We start from the raw sequence: 19,387 nt of genomic DNA, 5'->3' as shown, positions 1-19,387 counted from the left end.
TTATATTGGGATATAAATTTGTACTATATTTTGAATGTTAAATTTTGTAGGAAAATACTAAAAGTAATACCTTCTACTTTTTAGCCTATGGACCAGCTCTCATTGAACACTGTCTTATAGAAAATGGATTCTCTAGTAATGTTAAAGTAGATGAAAAACTTGAAAGTAAAGGTATGTTTGCATGGTATAAGTTTTGTCCCTTATTTCCTTTTTTTAAAAACTATAAAAAGTATTTTGGCAAAGTGATAAGTGAACAAGTGGTTCTACGCTAAAAACAATTGGCCTGTGATATATACATATGTGTATTCCTGTCTTCTTGCTCTAATTACTAGGGAGCTTTATCCCTATTGATGTACAGTTCAATATCATGTCCTACCTTGTTACTTTTTGACATGTTGTTACTTTCCCAACTCTCACGTTTTTGGAGTGGTTACTCACCTTGAGACAGTTCGTGTTCCAAGGAGTTAAATTATTAGCCATCTGACTGTGACCTGGAATACTTCCAGAAATAGCATTATTTTTAATTTTTTTGTTTTAGTTGAGGTCTTAGTCTGTTACTTAGACTGGAGTGCAGTGGTATGCTCAAAGCTCACTGCAGCCTCAGCCTCCTGGGCTCAACGATCCTCCACCTCAAGCTCCTGAGTAACTGGGACCACAGGCTCTGCCACCACACCCAGCATTTTTTTTTAACTTTTTATAAAAAAGAGGTCTCACTTTATTTCCCAGGCTGGTCTTGAACTCCTGGGCTCAAGCCATCCTCGTTCCTTGGCTTCTCACAATTCTGGGATTATAGGTGTGAGCCACCTTGGCCTAGAAATATAATTGTTCATACATTTTAATTTTTAAAGTTCTGTGGTGTGGCTGTATGATGTATTATGATTTTGTAACTACTTTGAGAACCTACCTTAATTGCCAGGTAAGGATAGTAAGAAACTGGAGGAGGCTGGTGGCTCACACCTGTAATCCCAGCATTTTGGGAGGCCGAGGCAGGAGGGTCACTTGAGTCCAGGAGTTCAAGACCAGCCTGGGCAACATAGTGAAACCTTGTCTCTACACAAAATTAGCTGGGCATGTGGAAGGCTTAGGTGGAAGGATCATCTCAACCCAAGAGGTTGCAGCTGCAGTGAGCCACTGGGTGACAGAGTGGAACATGGACTTAAAAAAAAAAAAAGGAAAAAAAAAAAGTAGAGGAAATACAAGGAAAATGGAAGATTTGGGCTTTCCCAAATTTTGACATGTAGATTCTCTTTACAGTTTAAAAAAATCTTTTTAATATTTATATTTTGGGATTGCATATTATTTCTTAAGATTTAGGAATAATTTTTATGCTGTACATTGTTGTATGTGTTTAAAAATGCAAATTCAGACTGGGTGTGGGGGCTCATGCCTGTAATCCCAGACCTTTGAGAGGCCGAGGTGAGATGATTGCTTGAGTTGGGGAGTTGGAGACCAGCATGGGCCACATGGAGAGAACTCATCTCCACGATAAATCAAAAATTAGCTGGGCGTGGTGGTGCACACCTGTGCTTTCAGTTACTTGGAAGGCTGAGGTGGAAAGATCACCAGAGTCCAGGTCGAGGCTGCAGTGGTTATGAGAGTGCTACTGCACTCCAGCCTGGGTGACAAAATGAGATTCTGACTCAAAAAAGACAAAAAAACTCCCACAAATTTAGTGTTTTAGGAAATGTGGTTTCTGGAATACACTAATTTATTGAAATTCTAATCATAATTACAATAGATGGTGGTATTTGTTTTTATAAAATGCATCTGATGTTTATTTTGGCAAAAGCATGTGAAAATGTTCAGGAAAACGCTGGAAAATAATAGTAATTATTTATTGCTGTTTATTGCAAGTTGCCCCAAACAGCCTTACTTATATATTCCAATTACATATGCCAAGTAACTATTTCTAATTTTTTTGAACACTTTACATTATTTTGTAAGCACTTTCCTGTTTTTCTGCAGTTGACACTTGATTGACACTCCTGTTTTCCTTTTTATTCCCCCATCAGATGTTGAGAAAGTACTTGTTTGTCTGCAGAAAGCAGAAGACTATATGAAAAAAACAGCCAACTTCACTGGCAAGGTAGCACCATGTCTATTATTATATATTGTGGTTTTATTTATTTGGATTTTCAGCAATTAAATATTTATTAAATGATCAGCATATGTAAATTTTATTCTCATTTGAAAAACTCTTATCTGTAATATGCTTCTTTCAGGATAGTTGTTTTGTTTTTTTGAGTCTGACTCTCAGTCTGTCACCCAGGCTGGAGTGCAGTGGCACGCTAATGGCTTCCACAGCCTCAACCTGCTGGGCTCAGGCGATCCTTTTGCTTCAGCCTTCCAAGTAGCTGGAACTACTGGCGTGCGCCACCACATATGGCTAATTTTTTTATTTATTGTAGAGACAAGTCTCGCCATGTTACCCCGGCTGGTCTTGAACCTATGGGCTCAGGCAGTCTTCTTGCCTTTGCCTCCCAAAGTGCTGGGATTACAGGTGTGAACCACCATACCCAGCTCAGAATAGTTTTTTGAAAAATTGCTGTTGGTTTATAGGTTTTGGTTCTGTTCGTATCTTTTATAGAAAGTGCTATGTCAGGTTAGTATTGACACCCCAAAAACGTTGAGGAATTTGAAAATATCTCTTGAGTTGATTTTAGATAGAGAAACACTTTTCCATTTGCCAGCACTTTTCAAAAATTTTGTGTTTTAACTATTGAGCCCTCAGTAGTTAAGCTTTGTTTGAATTACCTCAGACTTTTTTTTTTTTTTTTTTGATTTGAGGTCTCACTCTGTTGCCTAGACTGTAGTGTGGTGGCATGGTCATCGCTCATTGAGGCCTTAACCTCCTGGGCTCAGGCAGTCCTTCTGCCTTAGCCTCCCAGGCTATCTTGCCCAACTGGTTATTTTATTTTTTGTATGTGGAAACAAGGTCTCACTATGTTGCCTAGACCATTCACGAACTTCTGGACACAGGCTATCCTCCCACCTCAGCCTCCCAAAGTGCTGGGTACAAAGTGCAAGGATGCACCACTGTGCTTGGCTTGAATTATCTAATACTTTGTGTTGTTTTATCCCTATTTAAAGTATAACTTTACTTACAAAAAATTAATATCAGTCATAGAAAGTAAATTTTTGTTAATTATCAATAGAGATAATTTTAATGTTTGATTTTTATAGGGATATATCATTCAGAAAAGAGAAATAAAACCAAGTCTGGAAGTAGATAAACCAGTTGAAGACATACTCACGTAAGCATGTAGGCATGGGTTAATTTACTTTGTATATTCATTAACGTTCATGAATGTGATATAATAAATGTGTTTTACAGGTATGAGGAATTTCATCCTTTCTTGTTTTCTCAACATTCACAATATCCATATATAGAATTTGAATCATTTGACAAGGTGGGTTTTTTAGTTTTGTTCTTTGATCAGTTTAGTTAGCATGACATGAATTTTTAAGTTAACATAAACTTGCTTGGTTGAGAAATTGAAAATATTCTTGTTTTACAGTCATGAATCTAGGCATAAAAGGTCCATGAAGTCACAGATATAGCTGTTAGAAACAATTGCTGCCACATTATTTGAAGATGAAGGACCACAGATTTTAACTTAATTTGATTTTTGATACTATTTAGCCGTGTAATACAGTTACTGGAAATCTGTTCAAGTTCTTTGAGAGTGTTGTGAAGCAAAATAGACTCTAAAATTATGTATATGCAATTTGAAGTAGAGACCATGCTTTTTTTTTTCAGCTAGTTGTCTGTTTTTTTTTTAAATAAGGCCGTGGATGAATTTTATTCCAAGATAGAAGGTCAGAAAATTGATTTAAAAGCTTTACAACAGGTATGATATTGTTTAAAACACATTTTAAACCAGCAGTCTTATAGTGGTTTGATGGGTAGATGATGCTTTTATATAGAAATAGGCAGCCTTTAAGAAATAGTGTAGGAAGTAGTATGGGAATTCTCAGATCTCTTTATTCATGTTAAGGCCCAAAGGAGGTTGCATGGTTGAAAAGAAGTATATCCTCATTTGTTTCATCAGTATACCAGATAGTTTCTAAAAAAGGAAAATATAGTGGGAAGGTGAGACCTGTAATTTTTTTGGGTGGGGGTCGGAGTCTCATTCTCTTGCCTAGGCTGGAGTGCAGGTGGCACACTCACAGCCACTGCAACTTCTACCTGTTGGGTTCAGGTGATCCTTCCACTTCAGTTTCCAAGTAGCTGGAACTACAGGCATCTGCCACTGCACCAAGCTAATTTTTTGATTTGTTATAGAAACAGGGTCTTGCCATGTTGCCAGGGCTGGTCTTGAATCCATGGGCTTAGGCAATCCTCTCGCCTCCACCTCCCAAAGTGCTGGGATTACAGGCATGAGCCACTGTACCCAGCAAGGCCCGTTATTTATAACCTGAAGTGATTTCCCTAAAACAACCCCAAGTTTCTCAAACTTTGCTATTAAGAGGATATTGTCCCAGGGAGATTTTAAATAAGCCAGAGGAAGGAGAACTGTTTATCATTAAACTATTTTTTTTTTTTTTTTGAGTAGGAGTCTCACTCTGTTACCCAGGCTGGAGTGCAGTGGCATGCTTACAGCCCCTGTATCCTTGACCTGCTGGGCTCGGGCGATCCTTCTGCCTCAGCCTTCCAAGTAGCTGGAACCACAGGCATATGCCACCATGCCCGGCTAATTTTTTTTATTTACTGTAGAGATGAGGTCTTGCCAAGTTGCCCAGGCTGGTCTTGAACCCCTGGTCTCAGGCAGTCCTCTCACTTCTTCCCCTCAAAGTATTGGGATCATAGGTGTGAGCCACCACACCTGGCCCTAAACTATTTTCTTTAATGGACTTGAAAACTAGGTGTTTAATATATTATCTGTATTATGACTCCAAAAGGAGGGTTTGATATGCAGTATCTCTAGCACATTTGGCCATGTTATTAGAGCACTTGCTGCAGAACAGTTTCATAAATTGGTAACGGTCACTCTGGACTTGTTTTTCCAAAAAAATTAATAAAATCTTACATATGTGCCAAAAAAAACTCCTATTATTTGAATTTTTGTACTCCCCTTCAGTTAAAAAAACAAACAAACCAGTTAATCATAGCACAATTTAAGAGCAGATAGGTTGAATGGATTACCTAGTGTAATTACCCCATGGTAGTCATACTTTTACAGCACTTTGGCTAGTAAACAGATACTTAGTAGTATTGTTGAACCTGTGTTTTTGTGGGTGCCAAAATACCAATAATTTATTTTGGTATTGTGGATTCTTTTAATAGTTATTATTCTTATAGTTTAAATTCTTTTTTTTTTTTCCTTTCTTTGGGTTGGAGTCTCACTCTGTTGCCCAAACTGGAGGGCAGTGGCATCCTCACGGCCACTACAACCTTAACCTGCTGCACTCAGCCTCCCAAGTAGCTGGAACTACAGGCACATGCCACTATGCCCAGCTAATTTTTTGATTAATTGTAGAGATGAGGTCTTGCCAAGTTGCCCGGGCTGGTCTTGAACCTCTGGACTCAGACAATCCTCTTGCCTCCACCTTCAAAGTACTGGGATTATAGACATGAGCTACCATGCCCCACTAGTTTAAATCTTCTAAGATATTTTATTTAGCACTGAAATGCTCATTAATTGGTGATGCTGTTATTAATATTAGGAAACTTGCCCCAAAATTCATAACCTTGAAATGTAAATTATATATGATAAAGTGCTATATAGAAGTTTTGTTCTATAAAATACTGGAAATAATGCTGAGAAAGTTAGAGCAGCAGTAAAATAGAAAGCCATTTAGTAATTTATGCTCTTTAAGAGTTCTTTCCCCCAAACTTTATACTGTTCCATAGGAAAAAAATGTCTTGAATTCTGTTTGTTTGAATAATGAAAAGGGTATTGGGGCATGTCTTAAATACAGTGTAACCTGTAATCAAATTACCTTCCTGTATATAAGGAGTGGGAGGCAGGTAAACAGGAGAGGTAATTTTGGAGCATGAAACACTTTGGAGTGGGATAGGTCTGAGGGGGTGGACTATGGGGAACTTTATGTAGCTAGATAACAACATTATGAGGACAGAGGTGGGGTTAGGATGGTGAGTTTCAGTAGATGAGAGGTGTCACTTGGTAGAGACATCTAATTTTCAAAAAAATGTGTTTTGTCAATAAAAGGAAAAGCAAGCATTGAAGAAATTAGATAATGTCCGGAAGGATCATGAAAACAGATTGGAAGCTCTTCAACAAGCTCAGGTATTATATTTAGCTTTCTCAGATGCTTTTTCAAACATGTTCAGTTTTACTGGCATTGAAGTAAATATGTTTGGTTTGTTTCTTAAGGAAATAGACAAGCTGAAAGGAGAGCTTATAGAAATGAACCTACAGATAGTTGACAGAGCCATTCAGGTAGTTCGAAGTGCTTTAGCCAACCAAATAGATTGGACAGAAATTGGGTTAATTGTGAAAGAAGCCCAAGCCCAAGGCGACCCTGTTGCAAGTGCAATCAAAGAATTAAAACTCCAAACAAATCATATTACAATGCTGCTACGGTAAGTTTGATTCTTAGTTAAGCAGTTATTGTTTGTGTTTATCTTGTTGTTGACTCTATCTAATTGTTGACTGTATTCACTTAAAATGTGTTCCTTTATATTTGGAAATTCTCAAAGAAATGAAAAAATTAGATGAAAATAATGAAACTAAGTATAAACCATTTATAATATTATTGAGGAAAAAATTTGAAAATAAACAAGTGATGTCATTGACGTTAGTGAAATGCTATTGAATATTTTAAATAGAAATCCATACTTGTTATCAGAGGAGGAAGATGATGATGTTGATGGTGACATCAGTGCTGAGAAAAATGAAACCGAACCACCAAAAGGAAAAAAGAAAAAGCAAAAGAATAAACAGCTGCAGAAGCCTCAGAAAAATAAGCCACTCCTTGTTGATGTTGATCTTAGCTTGTCAGCGTATGCCAATGCCAAAAAGTAAGTCATTTAAGTTCAAGTTTTAGGTAAAATACTATCTGTAGTAAATCAGTTAGGATTTAAGGATATTCAGAATAATTGTTATTTCATTTGTACATGTATGAGGGAGACCTGGAAAAAACCCCGGAATTACTTTATAAAAATTGTGTATTTTTCCATGTTTAAACTTCAGTCGTCTGCAAAGTATTCTCCATTTGATGCAGTACACCTATTTAGATGCTTTCCCCACTACTTTAAACAGTTTTTGAACTTATCCATTTTATGCCTTTTAGTGCTTCTGCTATTTTTGGTTTCACTTCTTCCACATCAGCAAAATGTTTACCTTAGAGGATTTTTTTCATCCTGGGAAACAAAAAAAACATCACTTGGGGCAAGATAGGGTAAATAAGAAGGGTAGGAAGCAGGGATCATGCCGTTTTTGGTCAAAAACTGCTGAACATTCAGCACAATGTGGGCAGGTCGCACTTATAAATCGCCCATCATGAAATGGGCAAATGCATTGAAAGAATCTCCAAAAAAATTTACTGAAGCTAAACATAGCCTCTTACAACAATGTTAGCTGGTCCACTGATGGTGATAGGTTCCTAGAACACTTACCTAGAGGGGAAAGCCTGTATTCAACGGGCCCGCTCTCCAAAAAAATAATTCCTATTTTTAAAAAATTTCCTCATGTATACTTCTTTTGGGTAAAAATACTTTTGTAATTTAGTTTTGTGAATTATATAGTTTGTTCTAATTTGTTCCATATGATTTGAGAATCTGTGAAATTGGAACTAAACAGAAAACTAAAGAATAAAGATTTTACTTAAAATTTAAGGAAATGTTTTTCTAGGTATTATGATCACAAGAGATATGCTGCAAAGAAAACACAAAAGACTGTTGAAGCTGCTGAGAAGGTATTTAATATTTTTTAGAGTGAAGGTTAATTGTGTTTGCCTGCTTAATTTATGGCCATAATTAATTCTTCTGTTTAAATGAAGTTTTCTAATTCAGAAATATTTTTCAAGCTGAATACTGTATTTCCAGTATTTATTTTTTCCTCCAAACCTACGCCCTTCCCATTATTTCTTATCTAATTAAATAGAATTTTTGTTTTTTTCTTCGATTAGGCTAAAAGCATTCACAGTATCTTGGACTCTTGTCTCATATCCAATCCATCAGCAAATATTTTTGGCTCTTTCTTTAACATATAACCAGAATCTGGTTACTTCTCATTATTTCCACTGGCCATGTGGACTGTAACAGTAGTCCCTTATGGAAGCACTCTCCTTCTATTTTCCCAGTACAGTCTGTTCTGTTCTCCACACAGAAGCCATTGTGATCCTTTTAATCAGAAGTGAAGTCTTTTTTCTCCTCTTCTCAAAATCATCTCACTGCTTCCCATCTTTTTTTTGAGTTGGAGTCTCATTCTATCGCCCAGACTGGAGTGCAGTGGTTGCTCCCGACCACCGCGGCCTCGACCTGCTGGGCTCCGGCGATCCTTCCGCCTCAACCTTCCAAGTAGCCGGAATTACAGGCATGCACTATCATGCCCAGCTGATTTTTTGATTTATTGTAGAGATGAGGTCTCGCTGCCCAGGTGGGTCTCGAACCCGCAGGCTCAGGCAATCCACTCACCTCAGCCTCCCAAAGGCACGGGATTACAGGCAGAGCCACCGAGCCCAGCATCTGCTTCCCATCTTAATACAGAGCCCTTCTCTGGCCTACATGATCTACTCCTCTTTGACCTCATCCCTGGCGTTCCTCCTCTCACATACTCCTTCTGACTATACTGGGATCCTAGTTGTTCCTAAAATAATGGCATGTACTGCCTTCTCAGGGCCTTTGTATTTAGTGCTTTCTCTACCTGAACTGCTCTTGCCTCAAAATTGTCATGGTTTGATTCCTCCCTTCATTCACATGTCTTCTTAAATAAGACTTTGTCAGATAATCCTTCATTTACCCACTAATTGCTAGGAATACTACCACTCTCAGTCATGCTGTCTTTATTTTGCTTCGTTTTCTGCTTTAAAACAAGCCTGACTCGGTACAGTGGCTCATGCCTGTAATCCCAAAACCCTAGGAAGTCGAGGCAGGGGGATTGGTGGAGCTCAGAAGTTCGAGACCAGCCTGAGAAACATAGCAAGACCTTATCTCTACAAAAAAATTAGCTGGGTGTGGTGGCTAGCTCCTGTAGTCCCAGCTACTTGGGAGGTTGAGGTGGAAGGATTGCCTTTACCAGGAGGTCAAGACTGCATTGAGCCATGATCATGCCACTGCACTCCAGTCTGGGTGACAGAGTATGACCTCGACTTGAAAAAAAAACCATATGTTTATTTTAATATTTATTTGTTCTGGATTCCTTCTAGAATGCAGATTGCATGAAAGTGGAGTCTTTGCTTTGCTCATCACTGTTCCTAATCCCTGGAGTATTGCCTAGAACAGAGTAGGCACTGTAATAGCTAATGAGTGAGTGGCCTTTGTGACTTGGCCCCCTGTGCCCTGCCCCAGCTTCACTTCCTGACACATTGCCCTGTGATCACTGCCTGCTGGTCCTTTTACTCTGCCCGTAACACTCTTCTTCCTGTTTTCTGCCTGTAACCCCATTAGTCCTTCAGGCTTTAGCTTAAATGCTATTTCCTCAGAGATACCTTCCTTGAGTACAATCCAGTATAAATTGGGTTCCCTTGTTATAGCATCCTTAGAAGCACTTGTCATATGTTAATTGATTATATGTTTAATAATGATTATGAGTTTAATATTGGTCTCTTCTGGACCCACTGGGGTGGGAATGGGAACGTTGTCCATCTTGTTCACTATTTTATCCCCAGCATCTGGCCTAAAACCTGGTACATAATAGGCATTGTATATGATACAAGAACAAGGCATTTATTAATTTGTAGGTCTTGAGCAAATATTTGCACGTAGTAAATCTTTGACTTAAATTATTTTAGTATTTAAGACAAAAATCTTTTCATTTCTTGATTACTTCAAGTGTGTATGTTTGGGGAGGGTGCTGTTTTGTGACATTTTAAAAATGAATTCTCGCCCCATCATTTGCTTTGGTGTTATTTAAGTAAATTCTTCTCATATTGTTTTTAAAACTTTTTTAAATAAATAGGCATTCAAATCAGCAGAAAAGAAAACAAAGCAAACATTAAAAGAAGTTCAAACTGTTACCTCTATTCAAAAAGCAAGAAAAGTATATTGGTAAGTGTTTTACCTTTCAAACTTAGTTTCTGTTTTTATTAAAATTATACATGCACATTATGTAGAAAATCAAGCAAAATTCTACAAAGTTTGTACAAAAACCAGTAGTCTTGCAGTTCTTCACCCATCCTCATGTTGTCTGCTCTCCCACGGAAGCTACTTCTAGCTCTTGTTTTGTTTTCTGTTTTTATTTTTTTAGAGACAGGGTCTTGCTCTATTGCTCAGGCTAAAGTGCAGTGATGTGATCGTGGCTCACTGCGGTCTCAAACTTCTGGGATAAATGGTTCTCCCATCTCAGTCTCTCAAGTGGATGGCACTACAGGCATGTACCATTGCACCCAGCTCATTTTTTCAATGTTTACTTTGTAGAAAGGAAGTCTCACTTGGTTTCCCGGGATGATCTGAAACTCCTTGCCTAAAGAATCTGCCTCCCAAAGTTCTGGGATTATATGTATGAGCTACTGTGCTCAGTCTTTTAGCTCTTTTAGATGATACTTTTGATATTTACTTCCTTTCCTCTTAGTAATATGCCTGTATTGCTGCTTCCTATTTTTTCTATTTTATACTTTATTGTTGACTTTCCATTGTGGATGATGAGGCTTTCCTTTCCTTCTCTTTTTCCTTGTGTTCACGTAGTTATAGCCTAATTTTGTCAAGATTGATATTCAGCATTGATGTTATTAATATTTAAATTATAGTCATAGCTGGGGCACATAGTATTCTGTTTTCTTCTTTGCCTTGCTCAGCTTTTAAAAATCCTCTCAAGAGTTAATTATTGTCTTCTTACATTGGCTTTTTGTTCTTATCACTATTTTCTCTTTTTTTTTTTTTTTTTTTTTGAGTTGAGGTCTCACTGTCACCCAGGCTGGAGTTCAGTGGCACAATCACATCTCACTGCAGCCTTGATCTCCTGGGCTCAGGCTTTCCTTCTGCCTCAGCCTCACAAGTAGCTGGGATTAGAGGCTAAACATGCCCAGCTAATTTTTTTATTTTGTGTAGCGATGAGGTCTCGCTATGTTTCCCAGACTGGTCTTGAACTCCTGAGCTCAAGCTGTCCTCCATCTTGGCCTCCCTAAATGCTGGGTTTACAGATGTAAGCCATCGTGCCCGGCAGTAGCTGATATGTTATATGAAACTTGTTTCTGCCTTTGTACAGGCTTGTAGATCTTCTTTGCCTTTTTTTCTTTTTCCAGTATTTTTTCCAAATTTTTCAGAATTTCACAATGGTGTGGGTTGGTAATGATGTTGTAACCCAATATGCTGAATACTTTTTGGGCCTTTTTAATTTGAAAACTTTCAATTCTGAGATATTTTCTTGAAATAGTTCTTGAAAAACTGACTGCCCTCTGCTTTTTTTTTCTTTTCTTTCTGGATGTCATTTTTTAGATATGAGACTAGGACTCCCTTGACCAGTCCTCCAATTTTGTTGCAATTTCTATTTTCAACTCTTCATTTTGTTTTACATTCTGAGAGATTTTGTCAGTTTTGTCATTCAGTCCTTTCACTGAATTTTTTTTATTTCTTCCTATCATGTTTTAAGAAATCTTTTGACTCTTTAGATTGCCCCCTTTTTAGAAAAAATAATAAATTTCTGCTCTAGTCTTTTATCTCTGAAAACAGTTTTGATGTATTAAATTTTTTAGTATTCTTTTTTTGCAAATCTTTGTCCTCTGTAAGTTTTAAAATTTTATTTGTATATATTTAAGGTCTACAACATACATTGATATGCGTGAAATGAGTACAATAGTTGAATACATTAATATATTCATGATCTCACAGTTACCCTATTGTTTTATTTTATCTTTTTTTGGTTAGCATGCTTAAAATCTACTCTCTTAGCAAATTTCCAGTGTACCATACAGTGTTATTAACTGCAAACCTTGTAGTACTGTAGATTGTTAGACTTAATCATCCTATATAACTGCAACTTTGTATCATTTGACTTACAACAACTCTAGCCTCCTTTCTTTTTTCATGCTGTTTTTGTCTCCAGCTTTCATATTAGAGACTTTCATTAATGTCTAGTGCTCCTTGATTGTCTATTCACTTTTTTGGGGGAGGGTGGTCAGAGTCACTCTGTCCCCCAGGCTGGAGTGCAGTGGCACGATCACGGCTACCACAGCCTTCCTGGCTGGGATCAGGCAATTGTTCTGCTTTGGTCTTTCAAGTAGCTGGGACAATAAGTGTGCACCATCACGCCCAGCTAATTTTTTGTATTTATTGTAGAGATGAAGTTGCCCAGGCTGGTCTCGAACCCGTGGGCTCAGGCAGTCGTCTTACCTTGGCCTCCCAAAGTGCTAGGATTATAGATGTGAGTCACCACACCCGGCCACTCTACTCATATTTTTTAGTATGGTGTTAAAATGCTGATTGGAGGTCCGGGGATGGTTGGACTTGTGAAATGATCTGTATAGGCCATTTTGTGTGGATCCCCTATTGTTTTTTGCTTTTTCCTGTTGAGCTGGTTGCATTTCCCAACAAAGATTCTTTTTCTCTCCTGCTTGTAAGGTGAGAACTAGCTGTCGGCTTCAGAGAGCCCATGGGAATAATAGGCTGGGCGTCTTCATATCCAGTAATACAGTAACTCATTTGCTTATCTGCCATGTTTTACGTGTCACCCCTACTTACTGCTATACCACATTTATCCTTGTTTAGAGATCCTCTTTGTACCTTTTCTAGAGAATTAACTTTTGGCCTTCTACTAAGGTATAAAAGGGGAGTCATAAACATGTGTAAAGCTGGAAGGATGATCTGTGGAACTATGTTATTAAGTAGACTTTCAGCCCATCTTAACCCTATTTCCTTAAGTACTGGTGCAGCCATTTTTTAGCTTTCTATAAGTTTTACAGTATAAATTGAGGTGTTTCTTGGCTTTTCCACTATCAGGTTATAATTCAGCTTCTTGAGTCTTGATCACTTGTTTTCCAACTTTCTTTCTTTTTTTTTTTTTGAGTCGGAGTCTCACTCTGTCACCCAGACTGGAGTGCAGTGGCCGCTCCTGGCCACTGCAGCCTCGACCTGCCGGGCTTGGGCGATCCTTCCGCCTCAGCCTTCTGAGTAGCTGGAATTACAGGCACGCGCTACCACTCCTGGCTGATTTTTTGATTTATTGTAGAGATGAGTTCTAGCCAAGTTGCCCAGGCGGGTCTCAAACCCACGGGCTCAGGCCATTCACTCACCTCAGCCTCCCAAAGCGTGGGATTACAGGCTGAGCCACTGAGTCCGGCCTAATCTTCATTTCTTTTTTTGTTTGTTTGTTTGTTTGTTTTGAGTTGGAGTCTCACTCTGTCGCCCAGACTGGAATGCAGTGGCCGCTCCTGGCCACCGCAGCCTCAACCTGCTGGGCTTTGGTGATCCTTCCGCCTCAGCCTTCCGAGTAGCTGGAATTACAGGCGCACACTACCGCCAGGCTAGTTTTTTGATTTATTGTAGAGACGAGGTCTCTCTGCCCAGGCAGGTCTTGAACCTGCGGGCTCAGGCAATCCTCTCACCTCGGCCTCCCAAAGCGCTGGAATTACAGGCTGAGCCACCGAGCCTGGCTTCATTTCTTATAACATTCTAATATTGCCTCATAAAACAAGTTGGAAAGTGTTCCTTTTTCAATTATTCTTAAATTTTTGATGAAATTCACCTGTGGAGCTGAGTAGTCTTAGAGTTTTCTTTATGGGAAAGTTTTTCATTACAGATTCAGATTCCTTAGTGTATATATAAGGACTTCAGATTTTCTAGTTTTGGTCAACAGTTTTTTATTAAGACTTTGTCTAGAGTTTGGAATGTATTGGCAGAACGTTTACAGTATTTTACTTTGAATTTGTCCATTTTCCTTTTTACTTCTGCCAGTTTTTGCTTTATGTATATCAGGCTATGTAATTGGGTGATACAAATATAGAACTGTTATATTTTTCTAGTGAATTGAACCTTTTATAAACTTGAATGAAATGTTCTTTTAACTTGTAATGTTTTTCCTTCTTTGGTATAAAAGTAAATCTGCTTTTATTTATTTTTTTACTAAATTGGAGTCTCATTCTGTTGCCCAGGTTGGAGTGCAGTGGCATGTTCACGGACACCGCAGCCTCGACCTGCTGGGCTCAGGCAATCCTTCCACCTCAGACTTCCAAATAGCTGGAACTACAGGCGTGCACCACCACACCCGGCTAATTTTTTGATTTATTGTAGAGAGGAGGTCTCACCAAGTTGCCCAGGCTGGTCTCGAACCCTTGGGCTCAGGCAGTCCTTTTACCTCAGCTTCCCAAAGTGCTGGGATTACAGGCATGAGCCAGCATGCCCAGCAGATCTGCTTTATTTTGGTTAGTGTTTGCATGGTATATCTTTTTCCATCATTATATTTCAACTTTTTCATCCTTCTATTTTATTATTTTATTTTATTTTTCGAGTCAGAATCTCACTGTCGTCCAGGCTGGAGTGCAGTGGCATGCTCATGGCTACCACAGCCTCAACCTGCTGGGCTCAGGTGATCCTTCTGCCTCAACCTTCCAAGTAGCTGGAACTACAGATGCGTGCCACCACACCCAGCTAATTTTCTGATTTATTGTAGAAATAAGGTCTCACCAAGTTGCTCAGGCTGGTCTTGAACCTGTGGGCTCAGGCAGTCTTCTTACCTGGGCCTCCCAAAATTATGGGATTATAGGCATGAGCCACTGTGGCCGGCCTTGCATGTCATTTTCTAAATGTCATGCAAATATACATGCTATACTTTTTATCCTGATATAGGTATTAATCATGAAAACCCATATTACTTTGTCTTTTGAGAAAAGTTATAATTTTACCCTAGAAAACACAATTTTTGGTCTTTTCTATTAAATATATAAAGAATATTATATATGTAAAGATTAACTGTGATGAATAATAGAACAGAGTGGAAAAACAACATCTTTTACCACTGGTCCAAAGCCTGTTCAGTGCCTCACTGAAAGAAATATACTTTTCCTCTGTGTAACTCATGTTGTAGATTATCCTTGAGTTGAGGAAGGTTATCTATATGAAGTAAGTAGATAATTAATTTTAAGCAGAGAAGGTAATTTCTTTTTTCTAAGACTGTCTTAAGAATATCCTAGGGCAATTTGTGTTATAGATTTTTAGTAAAATTCAGCTCGATGCCTTAAAAAAGGTTAGACCATCAAGTTATTGTAATCTGCTCAGACAGGATAGCTTCCTGTTTTGTTTATAAAAGGGATATATATGAATTCAGGCAGCTATAAAGAAAAGTTAACTTTTTTTTGTTTCAATTTGATAGGTTTGAGAAATTTCTGTGGTTCATTAGTTCAGAGAACTATCTAATTATAGGTGGACGTGATCAGCAACAGAATGAAATAATTGTGAAAAGATACTTGGCGCTAGGTAGGTAAGATTAAAATTCTGAATAATTTTGTCTGAAATGATTGTATCGGTTATCCCAATATTAGGGTTTCTTTTTTCTTTTAGAGACATGGTCTTACTCAGTCAAGGCTGGAGTGCAGTAGCCGGATCATAGCTCATCACAGCCTCAAACCCTTGTACTTTAGCAATCCTCCAACCTCAGTTTCCCAAATAGCTAGGATTATAGGCATGTGCCCCCCCATGCCTGGCTAATTTTTTTTGTTTGTTTTTCTAGAGATGGGGTCTTGCATTGTTTTTCTAGAGATGGGGGTCTTGCATTGTTGCCCAGGCTGTTCTTGTTGAACTCCTGGCTTTAAGTGATCCTCCTGTCTTGGCCCCCAAAGTGCTGGGATTACGAGTGTGAAACACCACGCCTAGCTCAGTATTAGGCATTGATTTTCATTTTATGCTTTTCTGTTTGACTGATTTAATTAGTGGAAGGATTTGATGGTTACGGGTTCATGGTTTGTTGAATATGTAGATACTTAGTACTTTCTTAAGTGAATATTCTTAAAGTGGTATTGGGGAACTGATCTGCAGTGTTGAACTTTTGATGCTTTACTGCATTAACAGAATAGCTTTCAGTCCTTCACTGTCATTGTTGGTTAATTTTTAAAAATTACTGTTGCAGTGCTAAAGTTTGTAACTTTTTCACATTTAAAAGTAGAACTTAAAGTATCATTTTTATTTGTCTTTATTTAAGGAGACATCTATGTACATGCTGATCTTCATGGAGCAACTAGCTGTGTAATTAAGAATCCAACAGGTAATATATTTCTCCCTACTCAGAATTTTAGTTCCTTTTCTTTAAAAATTTTTAGTGTGACTATAAGACAAAAATTAACAGAGATAAAGAAGGATATAATGACCTAAGGGACAGTCGAGCAAGAAGATATAACAGTTGTAAACATGTATGCATCTAATTACAGAAAGCTAGAGTACGTGAAGCAAAACTTGATACCATTCTACAGTAATATAGTTGGAGACTTTAATACCCAGCTTTCAGTCATAGATATAACTACATACAAAATCAATGAGGGAAATAGAATAGTTGAACAACACTATGAACTAAGTATAGATCTAACAGATGTCTCTAGAATACTTCCCCAACAACAGCAGAATACAGGCTGAGTATTCCTTATCTAAGATGCTTGGGACGAGAAGTTTCAGAACTCAGATTTTAGGGTACATGAATTATATATGGTCTCCAAAGTCCAGAAATACCAGAAATTTGGAATGCTCCAATAAGCATTTCCTCTATATGGTCATGTTGGCACTCAAAATGTTTCATATTTTGGAGCATTTCGGATTTCAGATTTTTGAACTTGGGATGTGCAACCTGTATTTATTCTTCTTGAGTACACATGGAGTATTTTTTGGGATAGGCTATAAGAGTCTATAAAACAAGCCCGAATACATTTAAAACAATTAAAATCATACAAAGGCCGAGCTCGGTGGCTCAGTCTGTAATCCCAGCACTTTGGGAGGCCGAGGTGAGCGGATTGCCTGAGCCCGCGGGTTCGAGACCTCATCTCTACAATAAATCAAAAAAGTAACCGGGTATGGTAGTGCGTGCCTGTAGTTCCAGCTACTTGGAAGGCTGAGGCAGAAGGATCGCTGGAGCCCAGCAGGTCGAGGCTGCGGTGACTGGGAGCGTGCCACTGCACTCCAGTCTGGGCTACAGAGTGAGACTCCAACTCAAAAAAATAAAATAATTAAAATAAAATCATACAAAGTTTTCTTACTGTAATGGGGTAAAATTAGAGATGGGTAGCAGAAGAAAATTTTAAAATTCACAAATATATGGAAATTAAACACTGCACTCATAAATAACCAATGGGTCAAACAGGAAATCACAAAGGATGTCAGAAAATATTTTGAGATGAATTAAATGAAAACAGTATCAAAACTTGTGAGATATAGGAAAAGCACTACGTAGAGGAAATGTATAGCTGTAAATGTATATAAAAAGAGTAAAGATTTCAAATCAGTAACTTAACTTTGTACTTTAAGAACTGGAAAAACAACCCAAAGCAAGGAAAAGGAAAAAAAGAAATAAGAGTACAAAGAAATGAAACAGGCCAGGCATGTTGGCGCAAGCCTATAATCCCAGAACTCTGGGAGGTACAGGTGAGAGAATTGCCTGAGCCCACAGGTTTGAGACAAGCCTGGGCAACTTAGTGAGACCCCACCTTTACAGTCAATCAAGAAAAATTAGCTGGGTGTGGTGGCACACGCCTGTAGTTCCAGCTACTTGGAAGGCTGAGGTGGATCGCCTGAGCCCAGCAGGTCGAGGCTGCGGTGGCTGTAACCGTGCCACTGCACTCCAGCCTAGGTGACGGAGTGAGACTCCAACTCAAAAAAAAAGAAATGAAACAATAGAAAAACTATAGAGAATGTCAACAAAACCAAATTTGGTTCTTTGCAAAAATAAATAAAATTGATAAACCTATGGCCAGACTGATCAAGAAAGAGAGAAGACTCAAATTCCTAAACTCAGGATTGAAAGAGGGGACATTACTTCTGAATTTATAAAATCAAAAAGATTATATGAACAATTATATGCCAATAGGTAAGGTAAACTAGGTGAAATGGACAAATTTCTACAAAGATACAAACTACCAAAACTGACTGGAGGAAATAGAGAATTGAAACAATCTTATACAAAGTAGAGACAAATTAGTAATGAAGAAAACACAAAAACAAAACTGCTCACAAAGAAAATTCTAGGCCCAGATGGCTTCACTGGGGAATTATACCAAACTTTTAAAGATGGTTGAATACCAATTATTCATAAAATGAAAGAGATGGGAACTCTTCCCAACTTATTCTACCAGACCAGTATTTCCCTGGTAACAAAACTATAGACAATGGCATCATGAGAAAACTACAGACCAATATTGGTTATGAATTTAGACACAAACATCTTAAAAAGAATATTAGCAAACTGAACCTAGCAGCATATTAAAAGGATTATATGCCATAAAAAAGTATGATTTAGCTCAGGAATACAAGATTGATTCAACAATGAATATAATGTATAGTCTAGTAATAGAATAAACAGCAAAACCATATGATTATTTCAGTTGTTGGAGAAAAACCATTTGTCAAAATTTGTCACTCATTTGTGTTTAAAAAAAAAACAAAAACACCACTTAAACATAGGAATACAGGCAGGGCTCGGTGGCTCAGCCTGTAATCCTGCGCTTTGGAAGGCCAAGGTGAGTGGATTGCCTGAGCTTGTGGGTTCGAGACCCGGTAGGACAACTTGGCAAGACCTCATCTCTACAATAAATCAAAAATCAGCTGGGCGTGGTATCGCATGCCTGTAGTTCCAGGTACTTGGAAGGCTGAGGCAGAAGGATCGCCGGAGCCCAGCAGGTCGAGGCTGAGGTGGCTGGGAGCAGCCACTGCACTCCAGTCTGGGCGACCGAGTGAAACTCCAACTCAAAACAAACAAACAAACAAAAACATAGGAATACAAGGGAAATTCCTCAATTTGGTAAAGAGCATTCATTCATGAATAACCCACATCATACCTAATGATGGACAATCATGCTTTTTATTTATTTATTTATTTTGAGTTGGAGTCTCTATGATTTGCAAATATTTTCTTTTCTGTGGACTGTCGTTTCACTTTTTTGATATCCTTTGAGTTAAGATTTTTCATTTTGGTTGTGTCCAATTTATCTGTTTTTTTCTCTGGTTACTTATAATTTTGGTACCATATCTAAGAAATGACTGCGTAAGATGATTACGATTTATGCCTCGTTTACTTGTTTGGCTCCTAAGTTTAGGTGTTTGATGCCTTGAGTTAATTTTTTTTTTTTTTTTTTT

The 19,387-nt window shown here is 38.1% G+C and overlaps 1 protein-coding gene across 2 annotated transcripts in view; it reads left to right on the top strand.

Moving 5' to 3' along the window:
• Positions 1-19,387, top strand: part of NEMF (nuclear export mediator factor) — a 74,549-nt gene that overhangs the window by 29,442 nt on the left and 25,720 nt on the right. Inside the window, exons 6-17 of one of the 2 annotated variants that reach the window (XM_008068841.2) lie at positions 85-171; positions 2,013-2,086; positions 3,184-3,254; positions 3,335-3,410; positions 3,789-3,851; positions 6,174-6,251; positions 6,339-6,547; positions 6,794-6,985; positions 7,818-7,881; positions 10,086-10,174; positions 15,429-15,532; positions 16,254-16,316. In XM_008068841.2, coding sequence (XP_008067032.1) covers positions 85-171; positions 2,013-2,086; positions 3,184-3,254; positions 3,335-3,410; positions 3,789-3,851; positions 6,174-6,251; positions 6,339-6,547; positions 6,794-6,985; positions 7,818-7,881; positions 10,086-10,174; positions 15,429-15,532; positions 16,254-16,316 — 1,170 coding nt within the window. The remainder of the gene's footprint in view (positions 1-84; positions 172-2,012; positions 2,087-3,183; positions 3,255-3,334; positions 3,411-3,788; positions 3,852-6,173; positions 6,252-6,338; positions 6,548-6,793; positions 6,986-7,817; positions 7,882-10,085; positions 10,175-15,428; positions 15,533-16,253; positions 16,317-19,387) is intronic. The other variant, XM_021717957.1, reaches the window with a different exon arrangement.

This window comes from Carlito syrichta, unplaced genomic scaffold (genome assembly GCF_000164805.1).
Source record: "Carlito syrichta isolate Samal-C Ts95f unplaced genomic scaffold, Tarsius_syrichta-2.0.1 Scaffold311588, whole genome shotgun sequence".
Lineage (NCBI taxonomy): Eukaryota > Metazoa > Chordata > Mammalia > Primates > Tarsiidae > Carlito > Carlito syrichta.
This window is presented reverse-complemented; position numbering and strand designations above follow the sequence as displayed.